Genomic DNA, 27,645 nt, shown 5'->3' with positions numbered 1-27,645 from the left:
TTGTCCACTTCTCAAATTTTTTTTCTGTCAGCCACTGATTATGAAGGGTAATATAAGATGAATTTGAAATTTGGAGTGCTTTTGGATCATTGGATCATAGCTCTGCAACCACCTTGACTTTGTGATGTGGCTGTCTGGACCCATAGCTAAGCAACATGTCCCAAGAGCTGAGCGACTTGAGGAGCCAGCTGAGAGCGGCATCGGTGGAAGAAGACAAAAGGATGCGGGACGAGCCGGCCGCCTTCAGCTCGTCCGAGGCGGCCGTGCAGGCCATCCTGGAAGTTCTCAAGAGCAACGGCTTCGCCTCGGCCATTCGCTACATTCGGGAGTGCAGGTGAGATGGCAGAAGGATGAAAGTGGACTTGAAAGTCTGTGATGTCACAGAGGGGCTACTTTACATAATTCCACCCACGCTGAATTTCATGCACATTTTTGAAATATGGAAGGAAGCCAGAGTACCTGCAGAAAATCCATGCAAGAACATGCAATGTCTACTTTGAAACCCTAATCCTGGTTTGTAACCCTACTTTGAAACCCTAATCTTATCTTGAAAATCGAAACCCTAATTTAAAACCTTAACTCTGTCATGAAAACCTCATTTGAAACCCCAGTCCTGTCTAGAAACCTTAATTTGAAACCTTATCCCTGTCTTGAAACTTAATTTGAAACCTGTTTTTAAACCCTATCCCCATTTTGAAACCCTAATTTAAAACCCCAATCCTGTTTTGAAGCCTTACTTTAAAACACTATCCTTGCTTTGAAACCCTAATCTGAAACTTTTCCTGTTTTGAAACCCCAATCCTGTTTTGAAACCTTAATCCTGGTTTAAAGCCCTAAACTCTGTTTACGACCCACATTTTACACTCTAACCGTTGCATGAAACACTAATTTGAAACCCTAACCCTGTCTTGAGTACCCCAGAATAATTCGTTTTTATCAGATTGTAACACTTTTTTATTATGTTCCAATCTTTTTTGTTGAATTAGAATAAGACATTTGCAAAGATCTGCTTTTACTTTGGAAAACAATTATCAACATTTTCCCTATTGTTCCTGGCCAAACTAGTAACCGAATCAGAATCCATTTTATGGGAAAAAATATAGTCAGTTTAATCTATGACGAAAAATTAAATCATTATTTGATTATTTATCAGTAGTGTTTCTAAATCAAACTAGTAGCCCTTTGCATTAAACACTAGCCAAGAAGTAGCTCTCAGTTTCATCAACATTGGTGAAACTTGCTCTGGTGTGATGTTACTTAACTGTTGTTGTTTTTTTTTTTTTTTTCAAACCTTTGAATAATAACAAATAAACAACTATTATCGATTAATGAACAGTAATTGGGGGGGAAAAATTAAATCATTTTTGGTGCTTTATATATAAAATTATTAAAAGAATAATTGATTCTGAAAATATTTGATAGTGACAGTGTGTTTAAATTGTAGATGTCCTCAGTCAAACTATGATTTGACCTCCAACTAGAATCTTTTTGATTCCAGAACAACGTGGCCCAACGATATCTTTGGTGGCCCCTTGGAGGACGAGATTCAGACGCTGCTCAGCATTTACTTCCGCCACCAGACGCTGGGCCAGACGGGCACGTTGGCTCTGGTGGGTTGCAAGCGAGACCTGAGTGACATCTCAGCCAAGCTGACCGAGCTCAACGGGGAGATGCGCGACGTGATCAACCGGGCACGGGGCTACGGGGCAGTCGCCGCCTTCCTGCCTGACGCCAAGGTGTCAGGATCCAGCCTCTGACCGCGACACGCTTGCCAGCTTTTCTTGCACTACATACACAGCACTCACATGCAAGTGTGTCCAGAAAGTATTCACACACATCTTTTTTCCAAAATAGAATCAATATTGTGTGTGGGGTGTAAAAACATTTTTGAGGAATTGGGTTGCAAATGGATTAAACATAAATAGTGATGTTAAATGGAAGGGTGCATATAGGTAAACACAAGATCACTCACACAAGATCCCAATATGACATTATACTGTGTATATTTTTTTATTTAATTAAAGATAAACAAAAATCACGTCCATAAGTATTGACAGTCTTTTTTTTATGCACATTTGACAGCAATTCCGGCCTGAAATCTTGACTCTATCACAAGCTTGGCACACTGATTTCTGGGCAGTTTTTCCCCTTTGGTGGGGCAACACGGTGAATACTTATCGGACGGACACTAAATAGAAATAACATACCAAAGCTTTGCAGTTCATCTTAAAGGGGAATTGTGCAATTTTCTTTCACAATTTTACTGTGCAGTAAAGAATGTATTTGAGATGAAAACGTAATAAGGCAGGATGTGTTACTACTTAGTAATGTGTGTTTGTGTACGTGTGGGATTTTATCAAGCGGCCATTTTAGATTACGGACGCCGATTTAAATCGACTGTAGTGAAACTACTTTGAAATGCTGCAGATCTACTGTAATGCTATGAGTATTGTGCATTACGAAAAAAATATTGTACTTTGTAAGTGGAGCTTGTAAGTGCAGCTTTTTAGCAAATGATATTTATATTTAAGGACAAACATTATTTTTTTCGAGCCTGTTACACACTTGCAAATCTTTAAGTCTGCTTATGAACAAACCTATTTTCAATGAATAACTGTAAATAGCACTATTGGAAGCTTTATTTGAGTCTATTTTTATCAACTTGCAATGTGTTTTGCATATATATACTGTATAGAGAGAGTAGAGAAGATACATATTTTTAAAGATATAGTAGTAATAATGGTGGTCGGATGTTGTAAATAGTCTTTGCCTTTGTGATGTACTGAATTTTGTGTTGTGTACACTTAAGTTACAATAAAAAATAAATAAAATGTACCTTTGTCAAATATTTTTCATTTGTTGGATGAGTGTTTTGGGGACACTCCAACAGAAATTATGTGTGAAAGGTGAAAAAGTGACTATGATACTGTATACACTATGCAAAAAGAACCGTAAGTGACTGATGATTTTCTCAGACTATGTAATATCAGAGTATAACATTGTTTGATGCTTGAGTTCAAACTGATCAGAGGGTGATTTTCTTCTGTTTTAATCAAGTCTACGGCATCATCAGTTTTATTTATTTCATTCATTTTTCAATAATTATAATTGAAATTAATTTGTTTTTAAATTAAATGTTAGTAGTATTCTTGATAAATGGTTGTTTGTCATTTGCTTATTAATTTGAAGTAAAATGTATTTAATTTTTTAATTCTTGTTCTTTTTTCATTTAAATTTCCATTTAAATTTTCTAACATTAATCTTTTAAATTAATCTTTTTTGTCATTGTATTTAAAATGTTTTTTATTTAGTCTTTGTATTTTTAGCAAATGTTCTGATTAAAATTATTTGCCATTACATATTATTATTGTTATTATTATTATTAATATTATTATTGTTATTATTAAACGATTTTGAACGATGGACTCATTACTTCACGTTGTGTTTCTTTTTTTGAAGGCAAGGCTAAACGTATCTGGGTGGCTACTACATTTAATAATTTTAAAAAGAAAATTATTCAGATAAGATGTTTATAAAAACATGTATCTGTATTTTGATTACGTATTTCGCTTAACCCTGAGTCTTATTTTGAAAGCCAGCCTTGTGGAGTTCCGGTTTCCGGCGCGGCGCGCGAGGTTTGTTTGGTACAAAACTAGCGTAAATGTTGATACCTTTGACAGTATCTCGAAAATTTGACGCATTTCTGCCAAATTCATCGTATTTTTGGCTTATAACATTGACACTTTATGTGTATATTTTCACGTACTGAAAGTTGACCTCACGCCGTTATGGTAAGTGGAGTTGAATTCCTTGTGTAATGTAAATGTGGGCCTATAACTTCGTCTTTTTCTTAAGAGTGTAAACAAGTTTATCAGGGTTGTGCATGACAGTTCAAGTATGTTCAATCTCAATTGAGGTTCATTTTATGACTTATGTCCCTTTGCAGGTGTGCCAAACAAGACAAAATATTAGGGAGCATTTAACCCTCGAGAAGTGGATTTCTTACCTTCACGGAGCATGTACGACTATTTGACAGAAGAACATTGGAAAGGTAACAAGGCATCAACGACTGCAGGAATGCGCGAATACAAATCTTAAAAGGCCACAGAGAACTGTGAACAATGAGTCAAAAGATCAATTTACTGAAGGCCCTTGGGCCACATTATATTCGTGTCCATACTGAAATATCCTTTTCAATGACAACAAAAATGCAAAGCCAAATAAAATGTCGTTCTCACATGCAGTTGCTGAATAACTTAAATGAACTCTAGCTGCCATTTCCTTTTTCTTGTTTGCTTTCTACCCTACAGTAAATCCACGCCGCTCTCATGAAATATCTTTTGCTCTGTTGATGTGACAAGAATCCTGCTTGCAGTTTGAGATGATAATTTCACTGCATTTATTTTTCTCATTTTTACCTCAGAACTTGGACCAAATGTCCTTTTACTCACTGTCCACTTTTCTTATAGCAGTGAACTTAAATTGTAACATTATGCATTGCGCTATGCTTCGTATAATATACCAAAGGCAAAGTGTCAACAAATATGCACTCTGCTCCAAGAAACATAGTTGAAACTTGCGCTCTCGGTCTTGACCTCCCCACAAACAGGTTGAGGCGGTATGTATATTGTTGGCATGGAGACAAGCAGGGATGGCTTTGCCCTGTCAGAAATCAGGGTAGCCACAGTGAGGCCCCTCCAGCATTTCCTTTGATATTGTAAAATATAGGAAAAAAATCCCAGAGCTGTGCCTGGAGGCAAGTCCTGCTAAATATGTGGCGACTCAACCAAAATATGTACAACATGTGGCTTTTGCGGCAGGGTGCTGCATTTTTGCATCTTTGTCCTGTGACAATATACATTTCTAGTTTGCATCAGGTACTTTACTTTTAGTACAAGTAGTGTAGTGCACAGAAATCGACTTGTGCTCTTTGCCTCACTAGTAACATTGTCAATTTAAATTAAATTGTAGAAATTCATGTTAAAAGGTAAATTATGTGTATTTATTTCAAAGTGATTTCATTTAATGTTTTTATGATTGAATTTTAATTTAAAGTAATCATATAAATTAATTCAAAATTATAAATACATTTTTAACATCAATGTTTTTCTTTATTTTATTTTTAGTATTTTTTTAGATTACATTAAATTAACAAAATGCACTCAAGTATAAAATTTAATTTTATTTCAATTAAAGCTGAATTTTAATTAGTTAACAAGAATAGGGACAGAAATATGGGTTTTAAGGCATCCTGGCTTCAGTGTTTAAAAGTAGGGGTTCAATCTAGAATTGGGGTTTAAAGTTCAGCTTTCAAACAAAATTAGAGTTTCAAAGGAGGCTTAGGTTTTAAAATTATGGTTTCAATGCTCGGTTAGGGATTTAAGTCGTGGTCAGTGTTTCAAAATTGTCACTGTCCTGTGAAAAACACTTATGCCCAATTTTGGATTTTTTTTATTTTCTTTTATTTTTTTCATCTTAATGCGATGTCTAACGTGGCAACACCATTCCTGTAAAAATACGAAAACAATTTTAAAAATGGACGTATGTGTTTTTCACAGGACAGCCACGATATGAGAGATTGAAAAGTGCTTTTTGTTTTTCTCAACTACAGTCTTCTTTTCATGACAGAGTTGGGACAAGTGGAACCCGACTGGTTCCAGGTGTTGACCACACGAGCATCCTCTAAGGAAGAAAACCTCTCTGATTCAGACGATCAAGAAGAACTTTGTCCCAACCAGGAGGCAAACTTCAAAACGCCTTTGCGCAAAACTGCTGCTGCCAATGTGGTGTCTTCAACACCTCAGGTGTTCAGACGCAGCTATGTTGTGTCCCCAGACAGTGATGACCAACAAGGTAAGGAAAATGTGGTGTGTGTTTGTGGAGTGGGAGGGAGCAAACGCCCGTAAAGACTGTCTTTTTTTTTTCCCTCCTTGGGCAGCAATTCGACAGTAAGCTGCCAAATTACACTGTGTAGTGGCAACAATAACTGATAAAACTAATCTGTACATCTACAAACACTACAGCTTTCCTGAGCTTTTAGCTAAGTGTTCAAAATGTGCACCTTTTTCATACTTTAGAGAATGAACCTCTGCCATCCGGCGCCAGGAGTCCGTGTTTATTTGGGCTTTCCAAGGATACGTAAGTGAATTGATGCGTCCGCTGCGTTTTTCAATGAAATCTGTTAAACAAACCTAATGTTGTCATCACACAGGATCCCACGTTCAAATTATGGATATGCACGCCCACGCACTCCCAACTGGTTTGGTAATTTAATTTTATTTTTTTAATTGAAATTTTCTGCACAGTTTTTATTTGTATTCTTATGAACAGACCTGCTTCTTAGACCGCACTAAAATATAATCAGTTTGCTTTTTTTGTAGTATTTAATTATTCGTATTTATTTTATTAAAGGTCTATTTTTTTGTTTTTGTTTTAAATGCAGTTTGATCAAAATGCACTTTTATTTGTATTGTTGTTGTCAGCTATTGTTTGAATTTATTCCTTTATTTTTGTTTATACAAAATACACTTTTTTTATTTGTAGTCTGGGTTGTAATGCATGGATTTTTTTTCAGTAATACATTTGTTGTATTTTATTTTTTACCTTATCCCACAAAACATTTTAGTTTTAGTATTTTATTATAATTATTGTACTGATTTATAATTGACTATTTTTGTTTTTTAAGTAAATGCTGATTTTTAAAGTCCTAAATACCTTTTTTAATGTTTTTTTTTTTTTTATATATATATTATTTCCAGATCTGCTTCACACGCCGCAAGTGTCCCCAGTAAGTTCATTTATTCAGCCATAAATGTTACACTATCGACATGAGATTACATTTAGATGGCAAACAACCTGTTTTTAAATGATGCAGGCTAGTTACACCCAGCACATCTCCGAAAGCCTGGGCGCCAACATTCACCCCGATATATCGTGGACCAGCTCGTTGAATACGCCTCCAGCTCTGCCCTCCACCATTATTTTATGTAGGCAGTCATTTTGTTTAATTACTATTGTATTTGGCAAGCTTTACAACCAATTTGTTTGTTTTGTGGACCCGCAGCTAAAACAGATGAAAGTCCCGGCCCAATGACATTTTGCGTGGACAAGAGTGCTGTGGTGAGTTCTTATGTACAGTTATAATATTGCTTGATATTTTAAATACACTGTATACATAAATTATGATATTTATGTCATTTGTACTCTTTTTTTTTTTTTTCTTCTTAGCTGGTTCGGAAGCTCTTCCCTTCTCTGTCCAATGATTCCAGAAAGGGAGTGGCCTCACCACAAAGCAATGACCCGCTTGAGGTTCTACAAGGTATTACAAATCCACATGCAATGTACAGTACTCCCTTGAGTTGTGAGTTCAATTTATTCCACGATGACGATCGTAAATCAAATAACTAATATAGCAAATCAACCTTCCGCATTTAAATGAATGGAAAGCCATTAATATGTTCCAGCCCACCATTAAAAAAAAGAAAAGAAAATGTGTTTTAATGAGAAAACTGGTACCCTACAAAAATAGAATGTAAAAAACAGTTTCTGGAACTTGACAATTTTTTCGGCCTTTCACACTCGCTCAAATTTTGTGTGATTTCTTTCTAGAATTGAATGGACATCATCTGCTTCACCTTTTCAGCACTCACTTTCTTAAGACATTTGTCAAATTACCTGCAAAATGGAAAATACGAGCACATAATACAACAGATACTGTACTTTAACTTCGAGGTAACCAACATGAACTGAGTTACAGTACAGTAAAACAAAAACAGTACAGTCAGGAAACGATAAGCAAACTGTAATACTGATTTAAATGTAAAATTGAAATCACTTGCTGTTAAGTTCTCCGATAAATTAAACATTGTCGAAGAAACAATGCATGCAATAAAAAGAAAATGGACATTTCATGACATGAAACTGTTTAAATATTTTAGATTCAAGAAAATGCAACTTTAATAGTTTGTCTTCATTTTGGAAACAAACAATCCAGGCAAATGCAACAGGTGCAGTCTCAAAACGGAATTATGATGCCACGAAAACACCAGTTGTGGGCATTTTACTATATTTCCTGATCCGTCAGTAGCCAGGGTACCCGTCCATCATTTGTCAGTATGTCATTTTTCATTCAGCTGAATTGTAATCGTCCGTCAGTCAAGTCCATCTGAAGTCCATTGATCCGTCAGTCGGCCCCTCCCCAAAAACGTCAGAAAAATCGGCGTCCACCAGTGACGGACTGATGGTCCGTCACTGATGGTCACTGACTGTCATTTTTAAAAATGTGTCCCGTCAATCGTCAGCAAAATGGCCGTCTGTCGGTGACAGACTGACACCATCAGTCCATCAGTCTGACAGAATGCCCACCTCTGGAAAATACTGATGGTATTTTTACAAATGTCATTTACTAGGGCTGTGCACCTCTCCACAAAAGATAATTCGAAACGGTTTTGATTTGAAATTAGAACAATTCGTTTTGGTTCGACACAGCGGGATTACGATTCCATTCGATATGGTACGGTTCAGTTTGTGAGGGAATTACTGTTTTGTTGTCATTTTACATATCGTCGCTGTCCTGTGAAAAACAGTTATGTCCATTTTTTTCAATGTTCTTATTTTTACGTGAATGCTGTTTCCGCATTATAAACATCGCATTAACGTGAACATTTTATTTTTTTCCAAAATTGGACATAAGTGTTTTTCACAGGACAGCGACGATATATTTGAACTTATCAGTACTGCAAATGTGCCATTTCCTTCTAAGATATACCTCTCCAATAAAAATGATTCGATACGTATCTCAATATATTTCAAAGTGGAATGTTTCGATTTGTCTTGATTCGATGCACTTCTTTTAAATCTTTTAAATCAAAAAACGATTTTCTAGTTCAAGACGTTTTTTGTTACACACTAACATTTACTGTACTGCCAACAGCATGTCATTAACCATAACGTACATCTGTATTATGTTCTTTTTACATAGTCAATGTGTGGTTACAGCGCAATGCTGTTACACTACCTAATATTCTCCGTGTGTATCACTGAGTGCTGTACAAGGGATCTTCAGTTAACGACAGGTCTGTTTTACAGCAGTGGCGTAATCCAAATTTGTATGTAAGTCGGAACATGTCATAGTTTATCACTAATGCTAATAGAATAGTAAAGTCATAATTACAGTAATTATTCGTGTTAAAAATACTTCCAGGCCCCAGAAATCTGAATATGATACTGCAAATTAAAATTGAACACTCCCTCTCCAATCTACAGACTCTGAGTCCCAAACGTCCCAAAAGTCCCCTCAGAGATCGCCGGACCACAGCAATGGCACCTGGAGACAGCAGCTCTCTGATGCCAGCAAGGACCAGGCCATCTGTAGCCCGGTGGCCAATGTTCTTGATTGCCCCGAAAACAGCTTGTCCATGTTTTTGACCAACAGCAACTCTGCACTGAGGAAGGTGAAGAGCGAAAGAACAAAAAAGACGCAAGAAGAACAGGACAGCAGCCCATCGGATGTCTCAATTGAGTCCAAGCCTGTTTTTTCAGAACAGAGAGAATCTGATGAAGTGCTATGCATAAACCCTCCAGTGGGGACTGAAGACAATGGCCTTACACAGTGGTCACCATTGAGTTTATCAGACATTCCAGCCACCACGGTTGCTACCCAAGTGGAAGATAAATGTACAGCAGAGAGTGAATGTAATTCTGGCGATCCAGTCAGGCCATCTTTGAACTCTGCTGGATTTACCAAGAAAAAGACCAAATTTATTTACACCATTGATAAAGAGAAACACTCGCTGAAGAACAACTCCATGCAAGGTATTGCAAAACACCTTTATGAATACAATCGTTTTCTAATGAAGTAGATATTTTTGCTTAAATTTTCCACGCACACATGCTCAAATTTTGATGTGGTACAAAGTTGTTGGCAATCAGACATTTCTAGGACAAGTGCATCATTAAAAGACCCCTAAAGGCCTCTACACAAAAATCTGACATCGGTCGTTGTGGCTAACTGTCGCGTCGGCCTAGAAGTCGGCATGTCAGACGGGAAAATGACCGAAGAACACACTGCAAAAGCCGACTGAGACGCTAACTACTCCGGACCTTCTGCGCATGCGTGAGAATTAGTACACCCCTCCCCCCTCCATGCCGTATCGGAGTTTACCAAACAATTCCGAACGGTTAGTGTATGAAAATAAAATAAATCCTACCTGGTATAACCATCTGTGTATCTTCCCATAGTTTGCCTTACATCACTCGATCAGCGTAGCCTTTCACGGTGATGTCGAATAATGGCGGTCTTTTTTTTTGTTTGTTTGTTTGTTTTGGGTTTTTTTGCGCTATTCTGTCCAGCCAGCCATTATGTCCATAGAGGAGATATGAAAAATGAGCGAAGTTGGTTTAGTTCTGGAGGAAAAGCAACAACAACTCGCTATTGTTCCACGCCGCGCTCACCGTGGCCATTGAAGCCTTGCCACGACAAATAGACTAAAAACGGGCTACAGACAAAAGACTGATCTAAATACATGGGGTTCCAACTATACTTTGTCCGTCTATTTTAAAATTGTACCCGTCATTCATCAACCGTCAGCCAAACGGGCGGTCGTCATAGGCGGGCCGGTCCGTCACATTGTCGGACTGCCCAGTTCTGCGATTCTACATGTTGAATCGGCCGAACACGCCTCCCAGATGCCCCGACAACGGCCCAGGCTTTACAACGTTGCAGGACACACCAAACAGACAGATTGTACCAACTTTCCAACCGCGGATTGATGTGTCGAGGCCTTAAATCACCCTAAAATCACCACCTAAGTCCAAAATGGCTGACTTCCTGTGTTATTTTGCTTTGTTTTATAGGCATGACTTGCTGAGACTTTGAGGTTTTTTTTGTTGTTGTTTTTTGCGGTCTGTTACTCATGATGGACATGTCTACCAAATTTTATGACAAAGTGAAACTGGCTTCACAGGGCTGAATTTGAAAACCATTCTTGATTCACGCTACAGAGCCAATTGAAATTTTGAGATAATTGCTTTTCATTGAACAGCAACAACATTGTCTTTTGTGCTTGATTTCAGGTCATCAGCTGCCTGTTATGCGGTCGTCAAAAGCCGATGAAGCAGGCGTTTGTAACATCAGAGATGGAAAGGAGGAGCTTCAACAACGGGAAGATGTCACAAAAGAAAAGCAGCCTTCCTTGCTTCGAGTGAACACGCAGGATTTAGACATGTCGCAGCTTTGCCGAGCTTTTGCACAAGACTTCAGTCAAATGTCCTATCCGGGCGCACTGCCCAAAGTGGGTCCGCCCCCTCCTCTTCCTTGTGGCTTCTCCCCGTTTGCCTGTCTGACTGCACTGAAAGTTGCTCGACAGAAGTCCAAAAAGCAAGTAGGGGTTCATGGTGAAGCACCTCTCAATGAGTTGGCGGCGAGCGACAGCGGTTTCCTGTCAGCTGGTGCCGACATTTCGCATGTGACTGTGGCCTGCGCAGAGAAACGTGACCCACATCACCAGTGGACTTTACAGTCCACACATAGAAAACAAAATGAGATGTGTTTGGAGGAGGTTTTACTTGGAACGTGGATTGACACCAAGGATACATCAGCGCAGACACAAGGGAGTTTAAAAAATTTAGCCCACCCTCTAGTTTCAGTTCAATCCAAAGATTGTGAAAGGACGCAGGAGATTGTAAATGTTTCTCTTCCCTCGATTCAAATGTCAGGATTTAAAACGGCTTCTAACAAGAGTATACAAATATCGTCAGTGAACCTGCAGAAAGCAGAACAACTCTTTGACGAAACTGATGCTCAGCAGGAACCAATCAAAAGCGTCCGTGACAAGGAAATTCCCTCATCATCACATTCTGCGGCAAGCCGTCCAGGAAGTGTCTCCGAAAAGTCTATGTGGAAAAATAGTGGTGAAAATTGTAGCGAGACAGAGGAGTCACTACCAGGCTTCTCTGGGTCCATCAAACAAGGTAAAAATGCTCCAGAAAGTCCCGGAAACAGGAGCACAGGCACATGTAAACGTGATCAACCCATCAATTGTGATCGTGATGCCGAGGAAATTCCTGCAAGGTCATCTGCTGCCCCGAGTTGTCCACTAAGTGTTTCCCAAAACAACTCTGTGTGTCCAAAAGAGGATCATTTGGCATTTGACAGTTATGACATAAACCAGTCTTCATCCATCAAACTGGTTCAGAATGCTATAAATAGTGCTGGAAACATGGACACAGTCACATGTCAAGGTGATCAAGCCTTCAAATGCGACCGTAATGCGAGAGAAGAAATTCCGGAAACGTCGCTTCCTGCTTCCTGGGCCCAAAACTGTGACCAGGCCAACTGCCAGCTGACTGCCTCCCAGGATGCAGATGTGAAGGCCTTGTGCACCCTCCTAGAAGAAGAAGGCAGCCAGTTTGACTTAACGCAGTTCAGAACCATTAAGATACAACAACCGGGTAAAGAGGGTTCTGCTCCATCATCGAAAGCTGACAAAGACCTTGATCCATACTTGCTGTCCGGGATCGATTTCGATGACAGCTTTTGCGCAGAGGCAAATGAGAAAACGACCTCTACGTCATGTAATAAAACTAATCTTGAAGAACCCAGTGTTGCAAGGCAACCCTTACTAGCACATATAATGGAAGAAGAAATGATTACTGAAACAGCTGAAGAAAGTGTCGCAAGAGTTTCCAAAAAATGTTTGAAGAAAACCAAACATTTATTTCAGGATTTGGAGGAGAGTACTCCAGCACATAAGCAAAGTGTTGAAAACAGTAGACACACTCTGCAGGGAAGCACCTCTCGGAAAGAACATCAATTTGTTGACAGCTACAGCACAGAGGAGCCGCTTCAAGGCTCCTTTTCATCTGACAAACCCAATCAAAGCGCTCCAAGAAGTCCTGGCAACGTGATTGCATGTGCCCATCAACATGGCTTTCAGATGGCCAGTGGCAAAACGATTTTGATTTCGCCGAGAGCGATGAAAAAGGCACATTCTGTCTTCAAAGACTGTGCTCATGAAAAGGGACAACACCTTGCGGCGATTGAGCCTTTCGTGAATGTGACTGCATCATCTTCGGCGTCGCTGAATCTTGGCTCCTCCATCGGTGGTTATTCGGGCAGTAGTGCTGGATTCTCCACTGCTAGAGGGAAGCGAGAATCTGTGTCTGCTGAGGCGTTGGCTAAGGCCAAATGTCTTTTCCAAGAAGAGCAGAGAAGCTTCAGTGGATTCCAGACAGCAGGAGGTAAACAAGTAGCTGTTTCCTTCGCTGCGCTGAAGAAAGCAAAATCCTTGCTAGATGTTTGTGATGAAGTAGGGGAACATCCAGCCTGTGACTACCCATTCAGGAAAAGTGAGCTCCTGTTGACTAGTGGGAAGCCTGGGTCATTTTCAGCCAATGCTCTCTTTGACAACCTCCTCTCTACTTCAAAGAGTCCATCTGTTTCTGGTCTAAAGACAAATGACGCACAACGAGGAAATGCTACAAATACGGAGACGATAGATGGTCAAAACTATCATGTTGAGAATGGAAACCCACAGCAACATAACATTGAAAACGATACACGCCCGTCGTTGGAGGTGCATTTTTGTACCTCGAGTGGTGGTGGATTCTCTACTACCAGTGGGAAAAAGGTATCGATGTCTGCAGTGTCCATGGCAAAAGACAAACATCTTTTGCAAGAAGACACCAGAGATAACCCAAGCACAGAACTGAAACACGAAAGCTCCTCTTTACTCAAATGTGTCAACTACCAGCTGGGCGGGTTCCAGACGGCCAAAGGAAAACCAGTAGCTGTTTCTTCAGCTGCGCTCAAGAAAGCAAAATTCTTGCTTGATGATTGCACTGAAGTCCAGGAACATCCACCCTGTTATCCAACAGCAAGAAAAAGTGAGCTACTGTCTGCTAGCAAGAAGCCTGGGTTATTATCAGACAATTCACTCTTTTCCGACAACACTCTCTTTGACAATCTCAACTGCACTTCAGAGAGTCTGTCTGATTCTGGTATGAAGGATGCCAAAACAGGAAATGCTACAATTGTGGAGAAGGTTTATTGTCGAAACTCTCGGGTAGAAAATGAAAACATACAGCATTATATCAATGTGGAAAACCATGCAAATCCATCTTTGGATATTGGTTCTTCTTTGCTGAGTGTTAGTGGATTCTCTATGGCCAGTGGAAAGAAGGTATGCGTGTCTGCGGCAGCCATGCAAAAAGCCAAACATCTTTTGCAAGAAGACGGCGGGGATGAACTGAGCTCAGAAATGAAACATGGAAGATTCTTAGGTGTCAAACGTTTTGACCCGACAGCTGGAGGCCAACAAGTCACCGTTTCTTCCGCTGCTCTTACGACAACAAAATTGTTGTGTGAAGAAACGGATGCAGTTGAGGAACATCTAGCCTGTTCTTCTTCCTTGAGGAAAAGTGATTTTCTGTCAGCTAGTGAGAAGGCAGTGTCATTTTCAGCAAAAGGTGACCTCGGCTCCACTACAGAGAGTCCAAATGTGACGCTGTATGACACAAAACAAGGAAATACCACAAGCAAAGAAAATGTGGGTGGCTGTTTTCCAATTGCAAGTGTGACACGGAAAAAGGCTTCTTTTCCCAACAAGGCAACGCTAGAAGCAGATGGTCACTTCAAAGGCATGATGGACAGTAATGATCAAATGTCAGGAAAAGAGAGTCCATCTGTTGCTAGTGTGAACGCTTTAAACATGAAGAGAGATGGTCAAAACTGTCCCGTACAAAATCAAAACATTCAGCATGATAACGACAGGGAAAAGCACAGAAATCCATCTTTGGATGTTTGTTGTTCTTCCCTGAGTGGTGGTGGATTTTCTACTGCGAGTTGGAACAAGCTACCCGTGTCTGCAGGGTCCACGGCAAAAGCCGAACATTTTTTTCAAGAAGACCGCAGGGATGACCAGAGCACGAAAATGAAACATGGAACCTTCTCCGAAGTTGACCGTCCACCGGGTGGATTCCAGACAGCTGGAGGCAAACGAGTTGCTGTTTCTTCCGCTGCTCTTAGGAGAGCAAAATTCTTGCTTGATGACTGTGATTCAGTGGAGGAAAATCCAGCCGGTTATCCACTATTGGGAAAAAGTGAGTTTTTGTCAGCTAGCAAAAAACCTGGGTCATTTTCAGCCAACTCTCTCTTTAATAAACTTGGCTCCAGCTCTGAGAGTCCAGACAAAGACATGACAGACAGTAATGATGGAATGTCAGATGTTCACGTGAGTGAAAATATGACCGAGGTCAAGCTTGGAAACAAGAATGCTGCACCATTTGTAGATGATCAAATCTTAAGGCATCATAAGAACCTGGCAAATTCTGCAGTTTCATCTTTGGGTATTTGTTCTTCTTTCCTGAGTGGCAGTGGATTCGGTGCTACCAGTGGGAAGAGCATGCCTGTTTCTAATGAAGCAATGACAAGAGGCAAATCTCTTTTCAGTGAAGTTGAGGGTGAAAACCAGAAGCTCCACCGCAACACTAGTTTGCAAAATGTTAGATTCCAAACGGCCAGCGGTAGAAGAAGTTCTACTTCGTCCGCTGCTCTCAAGAAGGCAAAATCCTTCAGTGAGAGTCATGAAGACACAACTGATGTGCCCCATGTATCTACATCCAGCAGTTGTGGCTTTAGCACAGCCAGTGGCAAAAAGGTTCTTGTGCCTGACAAGGCGATGGCAAGAGCAAAATCCCTGCTGGATGAAAGTGTCAAGGACAAAGATGCTGGCTTCCAGCTGTCTGCGGCAGAATTAGAAGTAAATAATCCCCTTAGTGAGGAACAGGATGGTAAAACAAGTGTCGAACCGGGCAAAATAAGCAGGTGTGCATTCAGTGCAGCCAGTGGGAAGCCCGTGTCCTTTTCCACCGAGGCCCTCCAGAAAGCTAAAGCTCTGTTTGATGGCGTTGGCCTCAATGAATGTGTCCAAACGTGCACACAGAATAAAACCTTCGGCGTGCCTTCAATATCTGAATTTGCTCAAGGTCAAATCTTATGTGTAAGAGAAAAAAAGTCAGCAGCTGCAGAAGAAATGGCTCATGAAGAGGTCCACCTCCATGGACAGGAAACATCAGAGGCGTTAGACGGAGAAATTAGTCTGGCACCGGAGGAACCTACTATTTTAAACTTGGAGTCCTTTGACCTGCCTGACTGCACTGAAACACAGCAGTTGCTCCTGGCCCAGGAAGCGCTGGACTGCACCAAAGCTTTGCTGCAGGATGAGAGTCTCGCCGGGCCTTGCATGACGTTGGAAAGCATGCAGCCAAAGAACGACTCTTGCCGGCCTGCGCAGGAAGAAAAGCATGGGGAAAAATCAGCAGAAGGCACTGAATTGGCTGGTAAGGATCCAATCATCATCATGATCATGGTCGTGCTTTAGATTTCAGTTTGAAGCATTAACTAATTGTTGTGTAATGATTTTCTGAAATATTCTAGAGCAACCCCCCACGAAGAGAGGACTACTGGACGAATTTGACAGATCTCTCAACAGTCGTCGAGGATCAAAGCTCTGCCCACAAACAAGTTCTCTCAACGGTAACCACAACTTTTTTTTGGTTTTGTTTTGTTTCGTATTTCTATATTTATACACGCAGAGCAGAACATCTGAGGTCTAGTACCTTCTGTTTGGGGACACTGGTTGACTTTTGAACAGTTCTGAGAGTAGTGTATGTTGACGTGACACATCTCAATTTTTAAAGACCAAGTGTGAAGTAAACTTGTCCAACCATCTTTTGAGCAATACTAACGGCTAAAACCATTTTCAGAATACTTTTGTTAGTTTTTTATGACACAACCTACTCAGATTCATAATTAGACCCATAGCAACGCGCTTAACAACGAAAATACAAATGTTCGGCAATCTCCGATAACCTTCGGCGAGTGACGTCATTTGAAGGGATTGAGTTGACAGTCACCCATTCTACTGCATAGTTGATTGTCCCGTTAACTGCTCTTTGCCGTCGTTATCACATTTTTCGGCCTGTTCGCTAGCACAGTATCAGCTACCCTCTTGTGGCAGTTTTATGATCAGGAACTAGAAAGCAGAAATTATAATAGAAAATTACCATTAATTGCATGCAATTTTTAGGGAAATTGGTATATTGGCATATATTGGTCTTTAAAGCTTTCTGTCATCATTTTTGGGGGAAATTTTATGTATCTAAATTACTAGCGGTATCGATACTTGGTATCAGTGACTACTCAATAATTAAGTGCTCATACTGGCATCGGTCTGAAAAATAGTGGTCACAAACATCCCTTCTGCATATGTACACTACAGTATGTTTTTCCTTTTTTGAAATCAGGTCATATGTAAGCTATTTATTTAAAATGTGAGTTTGAAATTATGGTGAGTGTTTAGGCATCATTGTGGTATGATTACAATTTATTAAACAAAATGCGGAGGTCTTTGGGGCAGGGCTCGATCCCTATGATGGCAACATTTTTTCATGATAATTTGGGTTGAATTACTTGATGTTGCACTCAGTTTACTTTTCATTTGTTTGTTTATTTTTAAGGTCTAATAAAGGACAGGCCAGTGTTCAAATACAACGTCTCACTTGGCCCGAACATCACCAGGCCGCACAGGTGAGCTGCCAGCCTTATACTGTATGACCATCACATGCACTGTCATCACATCCTACCCTCTTATTCCCCATACAGAGACGGCATGGGTTACATAGAGGCTACTGCGTCACCGACGACCAAGCAGCAGCACTCAACGGTGGGGTTGACTTTTCTTCCTCCATTTTTCAAGAAGACTGAGGCGCGACCGAGGAGGAGTAACATAAAAACACCTCCAGCCTTTGTTCCTCCATTTAAAAGACAAAGAACAGTAGTCGAACAGAGTTCCACGAAACTCTTCATTAAAAAAACAACACAAAACCGTGAGGACCCTCACACAACCGCCTTGGACCAAATGATGACCAATCACTTCTCCAGGCAAAATCCACCTACTGACACAAGCTGGGGTCAAGGTAAACAGTTTTCATCTTTTCGGCACTTGACACAAGACAGATGAATCAATGTTTTTGGTGTGTCAACAGAGATGCCACTCGAGAATGTCGAGCTGGCACGAGACATACAAGACATGCGGATCAGGAAGAAGAAGCACCAGACTGTAAGGCTTTTGCCTGGAAGCTTGTTTCGAGCAAAAACCTCTGGAGCGACGAGGATACGTTTCAAGGATGCGGTGGCTCGGAGTGCCCCCACCAAGTACACACAGAAACAGGTGCGTTTTCACATCTTTTCAACAATTCAGCCTCCGAAGCACGTTTCACTTGGTCACATGAAATTTAGTATGAACATGTACGGTACTACACAATGGCTACGGGGTGTTATAGTTTGTCAGAAATTTGTCTAGCCCCATTTGAGTAGCTTTACATCAGATAATTTTTTTAGTTGATTCTTACCGACGAAATGTGCATTTAGAGAGTCTCCTAGACTCGTACAGCTGTACCCCTGGCATTTTCGCAGTGAAGACAGAAAATAATTTGAAAACTCCATGAAAAAAAATCTGTGTTTTCAAGTGAGTTGAGCTGAGCGAGTGGCAATGTAAAGTCGGTGGCTTCACTTCTCGCTACAGAGAGTAAGGCGGCATTAGCAGTTCAGGTTATTATAAATACATCCACAGTGTGTATGTGAAGGCATGAAGTGGCGGTTTGAGTCTTTCAGTTACTTGCGTGTTAGGACATGTTTAAACGCGTTTACAAAGTACGTTCGAACATATTGATAAAATGTGAAACATAACTTTTTATGTCCCCCATAATGGCATGGGACATTGAGCTTCACATGTGCAGGTCAATACCCCGTTCCATGAACTCATTCACTGCCAAAGTCAAATTTTTGTCTTTTCACAGCCCAGACATTCAATCCCAGGAACTTTTTTTTTTTCAAAATTTTTTTAAAACGTAAGTGTAAAAGAGAGTCTGAAAATGTCTTGCTGTGAATGAGTTAAGGGGGAAAAAAATCCAAATGATATCATGCACTGTAGACATAATAATAAAACCATAAAAATAATTAAAACAAATTAAACAATGTTTACTTATGTAATTTTCGAACTTATTGATATCATGTAGGCCAAATGCTAAAAACAGCTTTTTTTTCCCCTCGCAAATGCAATGTCAATACTCATTGTTTAGCTGCACATACTGATTTCTGTCATCCAGGTAACTTTTTAGCCATTTAAATGTCCAACCCCTCATAACATATCTCCCAAATTTTCCCATTAATATATTATCAAAAGCTTTTTGTTAAGTCTATGAAAATCCCAATAGTAGATTTTATTCGTCTATACTAGTAGCAATTTCTTCCACGGGGTCCATGACTGCCATGGAGGTGGATATTTTTTCTCTGAAACCATATTGGTTGTCGCTTAAAAGATTGTGCTTTTCAATAGTTCTCAAGTCTTTCGGAAAATATTATTTCTAGAATTTTTGAGAAAGTGGATGTTCTGGCATACAAAATGAAACATTAAAATGAAGCCAGTCTCTTTCAGTTGGTAACATGAACTTCTGTTGTCATGTCTGTCGTGAAAAGGCTCACAAAACAATAGCCGTTCACAAAGAGGCACAGGTAGTTTGATGATTTAGTTATGAGTGGCCATTTTGAGTTCATGTTTAGCCGTTTATCGGGGTCTTTAAAAGACACATCTGTCCTAGAGGTTTTGTCTGATTGCTACCAAATTTGAACTATGTACAATAGACAGATGGATACAAATTACAAAAAAAAAACAATCTTGGTTTTGGCCTTTGCATATGAGCTGGAATGGTAGTGAAGTTTGATCTGTGGTGAAAAAAAAAAAATCAATAATTCAGCCCCCAAGACAGTTTCTCTTGGCTCCATGAAATTTAGGACGGATCTTTATCATGAGTATACCCACACACAAAAAAGTGTCGAGCACCCATGCCAAAAGCAACACAGGAAGTCTCCCACTTAAAATCGGTCGAGGTTTCTAGGCAATGGTTGAAATTTTGATGAAAACTTCACAAATTTAGCCCCCATGCTAAATTAGCAAGCTTTTTTGACTCCACCATCTAATGAGGGCTGAGCATTTTTTTTATAATCAGTTCAATGGATTGTACATGACAAAAAGGGGTGCAACCGCAGCCAGTTCCTTGCTTCTCACAACTTTGTGTTATGTTATGTTATACTTCTTTGGGCTTTGTGGCTTCTTGTCTTTGTTTTGTAGCTGTATGAATATGGAGTGCATTGGCACGTGTGCAAGATCACCAGCGAGACTGCGGAGGCTTTTCGCTTTCAATTTGAGCTGTTCTTCAAAAAGGAAGCCTTAGCAGACGAAGGCAGTATTCAACTTGCGGATGGTGGGCGGCTGATTCCCAGCAAGGACGGGACGGCCGGCAAAGAGCAATTCTATAGGTCAGTGATTATCACACTACGGTCTGTGGGTCGTAGCTTTGGGCTCAGCAAAATGATCAAAACATGAAGTTTCGTTTTAAAATGTGCATAGCAACAGATGGGTACCAGAGTGTCAATTAAACAAACATGAATCAATTACATCTTCCCTTCCTTAGCTTTGATGTAATTGTGAAGTCATCTGAAATTCTTGCATAAATAATTTAGTTTGGCTATAATGACAAGGTTAGTTCTATTTTTTTAATAACAGAAGCTTTTGTGATGTGTTTTGAAAAATCAGGCTTATGTCTCCAAAAATGATAATTGAGTTTTTGGTATGTGGGAAGAGAGCAGATCTGGTTTCAGGTAAATCTGAGTAAAATTGATGGAGTTATGATTTTAAAGTACCCTACCTAGAGAAGTTTTCAAATGCTAATTTTAGAGAAAATTGGTTTTCAAAATCTGGAACTCTGAAAATTAAAACCCCTTAATTGCCATATCATAGTAATCTAGACATATTTAGTATGTATGGAAAGAACACACCCTTGGGATTCTTATGAAATGCATTTTATTCTATTTTTTATGACATATATTTTATAGACTTTATGCACAGCGGCTTGTAACGTAGTTATTTCCGGTAGAAAGATTCAGAGGTGTCGGAGCTTCTGGTTTGCATTTTTTCCAAGCTACCGGGAAGGAGGAAAAATAATCTCACTCTTTAAAATTGTCTTAACATGGCTCTTAATAACTCTGAGCTGGTACTTTTCAAGGTGGAAATGTCATCCGATGTAGTGACTTTCTAATGACACAGGATCCCTCCTCCAGTCAATATTATATGCCGGATAAATAGAAGTGTTTATACATTTGGCGAGATTTACCTATTGCAACTTCAAATCGATGACTGTAGTCTAGTCGTCTTTGGCTTTATTATTCCTTGCCTGGCTCGGCGACAGCTACAAATCTGATGGCTTTCTCACTACTTTTTTCTCCCCCCACTGTCCATCTGAGACACACACGGCGATAAGAGGAGATGATGCCGCCCACTCTGTCACGAAGCTTCCGAAGGGGGAACTTGGGAGGGGTTAGGGAAAGTTTGAGGAACGCTCTTTAGGTAGCAACATTTTAAATGGACTTTAACAACTTAGTGACATTGGATGATTTGGATATCATGTCTCCCTCCAGAGCCTTGTGCGACACGCCCGGTGTGGATCCCAAATTGCTTAGTGACGAGTGGGTGTACAATCACTACAGGTGGATTGTGTGGAAGCTGGCCTCCATGGAGAGGTCATTCCCACAAACTATGGGAGGCCTCTGCCTCACACCTGAGAGGGTTCTACTACAACTCAAGTACAGGTGAGAAGGACAAAGCCTCCATTTGGTTGATTTATAAAAACTGAAAAGCTCCGTTTTGACTCACTTGTGTATACATAATTGGGTCACTGGAATGCCTGTCCATCCATCAAGTGTGAAATTAAACAACCAAGTAAATCTTTGGTCAACCACCTAGATATATTATATTTTATATATATATATATATATATATATATATATATATATATATATATATATATATATATATATAATATGTGTGTATATGTATATATATATGTGTACATATATATATATGTATATGTGTGTGTCAGATATGATGTGGAGGTGGACCACAGCCGCAGGCCTGCCCTGAGGAAGATCATGGAAAAGGACGACACGGCGGCCAAAACTCTGGTTCTCTGCGTCTGCGGGGTGGTCTCACAAGACCAGGTGGAAAAAAACCTGTGTGCCTTGGTGTGGCTGACTGATGGCTGGTACTCGGTGAAAGCCCAGCTGGATGAACCGTTGAGCGACCTGTTTCGCCAGGGACGACTGGCCACAGGCAGAAAGCTTATCATCCACGGCGCTCAGCTGGTCGGTTCGCAGGACGCCTGCGCGCCGCTGGAGGCGCCCCAATCGCTTATGTTGAAGGTACATGCAAGGCAAGGTTGTTGTTTTTTTTTTTTGTATGACTTTTAGATTATGCCTCTGTGGCACAGAAGTAGACTGGTGACTTAATTGAGCTAGGCTGTTGTGTTTCTGTGACCTTTTTTCCTGGCTAGCCATCTTCCTATCCATCTGCACCCTTGCACACATATCCAGTTGAAACCAGTTAAGACTGTGGAATCACATTTTCACATGGGCTGGGCAGAGCCTTCATCCTATGTGGGGGTAGCTCAAGGAGCATAAAGAATAGGAACCATTTTGGACAAATTAGACCTTCTTTGGCATCAGGCAGAATAAGGCTCCATGGCCGTGTCTCGATCTTTCTGGCATACATTCAAGAGTTCAGCTCAGAATATGCAGTCTTCTGGTAGTATACTATTGTGAGGACCAGGTGGAAAGTTCTTTACACAGCCAAAGCTCTTAAAATTCGAATCCAAGTCGATAATCACACCAAGATTTCTCACTTCCTTTGTGGCTGTCATTTACAGTCGATGGAAATAATGTCCTGTATTGTCTTTTTTTTTTTTTTTTTTTTAAGATTTTCGCCAACAGCAGCAGACCTGCACGATGGGACACCAAGCTGGGATTTTACAGAGATCCTCGGCCATTCCTGCTGCCTCTGTCGTCGCTTTACAGTAACGGAGGGCCTGTCGGTTGTGTGGACATTGTGGTGCTGAGAAGTTACCCCGTTCAGGTACTCATCAATGCCAACTATTATTGAACCAAGGCACATACGGTATTTTACTTTGCAAAAATCTCCACGCACACACTCCAAACAAATGTCACATGACAAGTGAGGATTTCATCTCAATGTGCTCACAAATTTAGGTTTAAAAAATGTACTTTCTGTCATTTAGTGGACAACAATGCAATTGTTCTTACTGTCAGAGTTATGCATTGCTAGCATATCTAGTCAACAAATAAATGAAATATTTTGGATGAATCAAGGGAAATATTTTTCCCGCACATAAACATATTCAGTGGATGGAGAGGAAGTCGGACGGAGGCGTGGTGTTCCGCTCGGCCCGCGCCGAAGAGAAGGAAGAGGCTCGCTACAACAGCCACAGGCAGAAGGCCATGGAGGTGCTTTATGCCAAGATACAAGCAGAGTTTGAACAGCAGGACGAAGGTACAACTTACATCGACTACCATTCTGCTTATTTCTATTGTGCAAGGTGGCAGTTATCATAGTAAATGGGCTGTCACTTGTATAGCGCTTTTGTACCTCAAAGCGCTTCACACTGTACCTCATCTACCATCTGATGACGCAGCATCTGAAGCAACTGAGGGTTCAGTATCTTGCTCAAGGATTCTTCGACACGGCCACAATGGCCGGGGATCGAACCCACAACCTCTGGGTTGGGAGACGACCACTCGACCACTGCCGCCCCAAATCATGACTAAAGGGCCAGTGCCTAACTTTGGGGGAAGGCTGGACATCCTTTTGGGTACCAATCACAGTAGTGCGGTGCCTGAATAGAGAAGAATACAAAAGTCAACTTTTCTAAAACAAAGCTTGTCTGTGGTCATTTGCAGACAGCAAAGGTCAACTCAGAAGAAGGACTGTGAGTCATCGGGATATTGGAGGTTTGCAGGACGGGCAGGAGCTCTACGAGGCTGTGGGAGACGACGTAGCCGGACTTGAGGTAAGAAAATACTATTTTCTGTGCACGTTAGGTAGTTTGAATGAGTAGGAAGGAAGGCGAGATGGTTTAAGTGGGGTGGTGGGGGGAACTTATACAAAGGTAGTTGGAGAGGTAGATTAGATGGTCACGTAGTAAGGAAGGTAAGATGAATAGGTAGGAATGTTGGATGGGTATGGAGATGAGATGGCTAGATTAGTTACTAAGGTCAAATGGGTATGTAGGTTAGATGGGAAGTTTGGATTGGTAATTTAGATGTGTTAGGAAGGTAAGTTAATCATAAAACATATTTTCACTCACCAGGAGACTCTGCATTGTTTTTTGTTTCCTGTTGTTTTTAATTTATTGTTTGAAGGTCGGTTCGCTAAATACAGATATGGTAAATGATGTATAGGTAGATAGGTTTGATGGATTTAGAGGAGATTGTCGTCAAGTCTTGGCCGTTGACTTCCCGCTTCCAGGCCCATCTGAGCGAGAAGCAGCTGGAGACACTGCGGGCTTACAGCCGCTCGCTCATGGACAAGAAACAGGCAGAAATCCAGGATCGCTACCGTCGCGCAACTGAAAAAGATGCTGGCGATGGCTGCCCTCAGAGAGACGTCACCCCCGTCTGGAGACTCTGCGTGGCCGACTCTTTGAATCCCACTGGCGAGAGTGAGTCGCCATCTTTTACTATTTCACCTACATAAACATATTTTATGTACTTATGTCTTCTCTTTTCTTTTTTTTTGTTAAGTTTACCAGTTGAACCTTTGGCGACCGTCCTCAGACGTGCAGGCCTTATTAAAGGAAGGTTGTCGATACAAAGTCTACAACCTGGCCACGTCGGACAGGAAGAAGCGAGGCTGTGTTGCTGCACTTCAGCTCACCACCACCAAGAAAACACAATTTCAAGAGCTCCAGGTGACCAATATTAATTGATTTAGTTGCTTAACTAGGGAATTAGGTTAAAAGGTGGTTAGGTGCATCGGTGTTGGGTAGCTATTCAGTATACACACACCTAATGAAATGATTTTTTTTTTCTCATTTAGACTTCTCCGGAAGCGTTATCAGCGTGCTTTCAACCTCGAGTGTGTACGGACTTTGCGGCTCTTCAAAACCTGGAATTTGATCCTCTGTGTGGAGAGGTTGATCTGACTGGATGTGTTGTCAGTGTGGTTGATGGAAAAGGTCTGTGTCCCTTTCTTTATTGACTTGAATTCAGCAGACTTTGGTTTTGTACCTTATATTTTCACTCATCCCCTCAGGCCCCTCTCCTGCCTTCTACCTGGTGGACTGCAACGTGAATTTTGTGAAGGTCCGCTGTTTCAACAGCCTGCTTCAGGCCGGCCTGGCGGACGTTGTGAAACCAGGCGTGCTGCTGTCTCTGAGCAACCTGCAGCTAAGGGGCCAGTCCACCCGTCCCACCCCCGTCGTGTACGCAGGAGACCTCACTGTCTTCTCCACCAGCCCCAAAGAAGAGCATCTTCAAAAGACCCTCGGACAGCTCAGGAACCTTTTGCGGGTACAGATTGACGGCACATCATTGTCTGAAGTTACAGCAGCTGCACCTGCGTTCTCTTGGCTCGAGAACATTTATTGATGCTTGGATCAGTAGGTTAGACGGGTGGTCAGAAGGGTAGACAGGATTGAAGGGTAAGATGGCTAAGCAGGTTTGATATGCAAGTAGGTTTGTTAATTGAGTATAGTCATATGCGTGTAGATGAGATGACTGCTTTGGTAGGTCGGTAGGTTCGTTACGTAGGTAAGTTGACGGGTGGGTTGGTAAAATGTGTAGGAAGGTACATTAGATGGGGAGGTTGGAAGGTAGGATGTATAAGTAGGTGGAAAAGGTTAGGTAGGTAGGTAGGTTTATTTGCTAGGTAGGAAGATTAGAGTAGGTAAATAGGTGGGTTGGTTTGAAAATAATTAGGTTAGATGAGTAGGGGGGTGGGTTTGTTATATGGTAGTAGACTAGGTAAGATGGGTAGGTAGCTGGAAATGTAAGATGGGTTCCTGGACTAGCAGGCCTGTACGTAAGTTAGATGGGTTGGTTAAATTGCTATGTAGGTTCAAGATGGGTGGTAGACTGGTAGGTAGGTTCGATGCGTGGCTGCGTAGGTAGGTTAGGAGGGGCGGTTTGGTTAGAAGAAGGGGAAATGTGGAAATGCCCTTGGATACATGGTAGTTATGTTTGCATCCACTTTGTGCAGTTGCCCTCATTAATTGTTGTCCTGTGCATGTATTTTAGGAACAAGAGAATTTCTTTGTGTACGCTGAGGAAAAACTTTCCCAGGTGCTCAAGTGTAACGTGTGGACCCCCGTCTACTCTCCCACTCTGCCTCCTAAAACTCCACCTACGCAACACACAAGGAAAAATGTAAGGTTTCTTCTACACTTTAGCTCAGTTGTGTAATTTGTTTCAAAATCATGTTTTCCTGTGCAGACCACATCTCAGCAGCCAGTCAGAAGCCTGGGCTGCTTCACTCCACTGAGCAGGAATCTTCAGCCTCCAGCCAACACTTCTTCAGCAGAGAAAGACCCGAGAACTTTGAAGAGGAGGCGAGCTATGGACTACTTCTCTCGCGTGCCGTCTCCTCCGCCATTGTTTCTCCCCCCGGACCTTCCTGCTTCGCCCTCTGTTAAGAAGACCTTCAACCCTCCTCGGAGGGCCAGCACACCCCACACTTTAAAAACTGTGCACACCCCAAAGCGGGCGCCTGTATCTGCAAGGCCACCCGAAGAAAAGGAGGAGGAAGCGTGGGTGAACGACCATGAGCTCGCCATGATTGATACACAGGCATTATGTTTCAATGATACACTATAACTGCAAACTACTGCATTGTAGAAATGTGCTACAACGTAACAAAAATAAAGTTTGAAAATTATTTATCTCAGTCAGTACATAATCGAGGTATCTTTATGGAAAAAATAACCGGGCATACTGTGTATCTAAGAGGGCATACTACTCTACTAGTTGCCATTTGAGATTTAATAGAAATATTACAACATAGACGCATTCAATATTACAAACGCAAGGTAAATAGTTATGAAAATTCAATGTTTAATACAATTTCATTCATTAATGATAATACAATTCCTTTATTATTTTTTAAATCTCATAAAACAAACAAAACGTTGTGTCTTGTCGTGTAACAATGTCAACATTTTCCTGCAGGAACAACTTGGGTGGCTGTCAAATGACACATGTGTCCATCCCACCATTACAAATGTGCACCTGCGCTAAATAGAAAGTCCAACGCTGGCCTTTGCAATCGCAAAGCCACACTCTCGGAAAAGAAGCCACCACGTGGGTAACCGGGGATCCGATTCAGATTCATTTCCGCACCAATTTGCACATGAGCGCTGAATCGCTTTTCTATGGAAGCCCATTCCGGCCAGTAAAAGAAAAGGCCGGTTCCACCAGTAATTTTTTTCCCCTGGCGCAACCTGGGCGTTTAGGAATATTGGAGAAAAAGTTCTTACAGGTTGGGAAGGAGCGAGAAAAGGCTTTGTAGATGTATACAATTCCTTCAAAAAGTCCAGTTAAATTATATTCTTGATGAGCAGAATTGGGCATTCTGCCTATGTGACAAACCGGGTCGCCTATGACGGATGCCCATTTTGTAAGCGATAAACATAGATGTGAAACTTTAAAAAAAAAAATAGTTGGACTACGCATACTAGGAAGCC

The 27,645-nt window shown here is 41.0% G+C and overlaps 2 protein-coding genes across 10 annotated transcripts in view; both read left to right on the top strand.

Moving 5' to 3' along the window:
• Positions 1-2,835, top strand: part of frya (furry homolog a (Drosophila)) — a 71,529-nt gene extending 68,694 nt beyond the window's left edge. For all 5 annotated transcript variants that reach the window (XM_086035016.1, XM_086035020.1, XM_086035017.1 and 2 more), the window contains 2 exons: positions 147-334; positions 1,499-2,835. In XM_086035016.1, coding sequence (XP_085891142.1) covers positions 147-334; positions 1,499-1,757 — 447 coding nt within the window. In that variant the 3' untranslated portion in view covers positions 1,758-2,835. The remainder of the gene's footprint in view (positions 1-146; positions 335-1,498) is intronic.
• A 776-nt stretch (positions 2,836-3,611) lies between these two features.
• brca2 (BRCA2 DNA repair associated) lies at positions 3,612-26,834 on the top strand. Of its 5 annotated transcripts, XM_086036301.1 has the most exons (29): positions 3,612-3,791; positions 3,947-4,051; positions 5,629-5,853; positions 6,078-6,138; positions 6,212-6,264; positions 6,759-6,787; positions 6,875-6,986; positions 7,064-7,119; positions 7,228-7,318; positions 9,265-9,813; positions 11,074-16,338; positions 16,436-16,534; positions 17,518-17,587; positions 17,663-17,976; positions 18,046-18,230; positions 20,190-20,377; positions 21,536-21,706; positions 21,997-22,114; positions 22,211-22,315; positions 22,869-23,024; positions 23,312-23,459; positions 23,602-23,778; positions 23,867-23,976; positions 24,435-24,627; positions 24,710-24,876; positions 25,005-25,143; positions 25,221-25,477; positions 26,204-26,332; positions 26,399-26,834. In XM_086036301.1, exons 2-29 carry the CDS (start codon positions 4,018-4,020, stop codon positions 26,777-26,779), a joined length of 9,582 nt encoding a protein of 3,193 aa, XP_085892427.1. In that variant the 5' UTR covers positions 3,612-3,791; positions 3,947-4,017; the 3' UTR covers positions 26,780-26,834. The 5 variants fall into 5 exon arrangements, with proteins under 5 accessions (XP_085892427.1, XP_085892426.1, XP_085892424.1 ...); XM_086036300.1 differs by having other exon boundaries at positions 3,612-3,635; positions 21,997-22,315; XM_086036298.1 differs by having other exon boundaries at positions 21,997-22,315.
• The last annotated feature ends 811 nt before the right edge of the window (positions 26,835-27,645 follow it).

This window comes from Filicampus tigris, chromosome 7, assembly GCF_054856515.1.
Source record: "Filicampus tigris isolate MCC_2025a chromosome 7, RoL_Ftig_1.0, whole genome shotgun sequence".
In the NCBI taxonomy this organism is placed as follows: domain Eukaryota; kingdom Metazoa; phylum Chordata; class Actinopteri; order Syngnathiformes; family Syngnathidae; genus Filicampus; species Filicampus tigris.
This window is presented reverse-complemented; position numbering and strand designations above follow the sequence as displayed.

Coding starts and splice junctions, on each gene's coding strand:
- brca2 (XM_086036300.1), top strand. CDS start 4,018: ATGTACGACTATTTGACAGAAGAACATTGGAAAG. Junction 6,265..6,758: donor ACGCACTCCCAACTGGTTTG/GTAATTTAATTT, acceptor TATTATTTCCAG/ATCTGCTTCACACGCCGCAA. Junction 25,478..26,203: donor AGCTCAGGAACCTTTTGCGG/GTACAGATTGAC, acceptor CATGTATTTTAG/GAACAAGAGAATTTCTTTGT.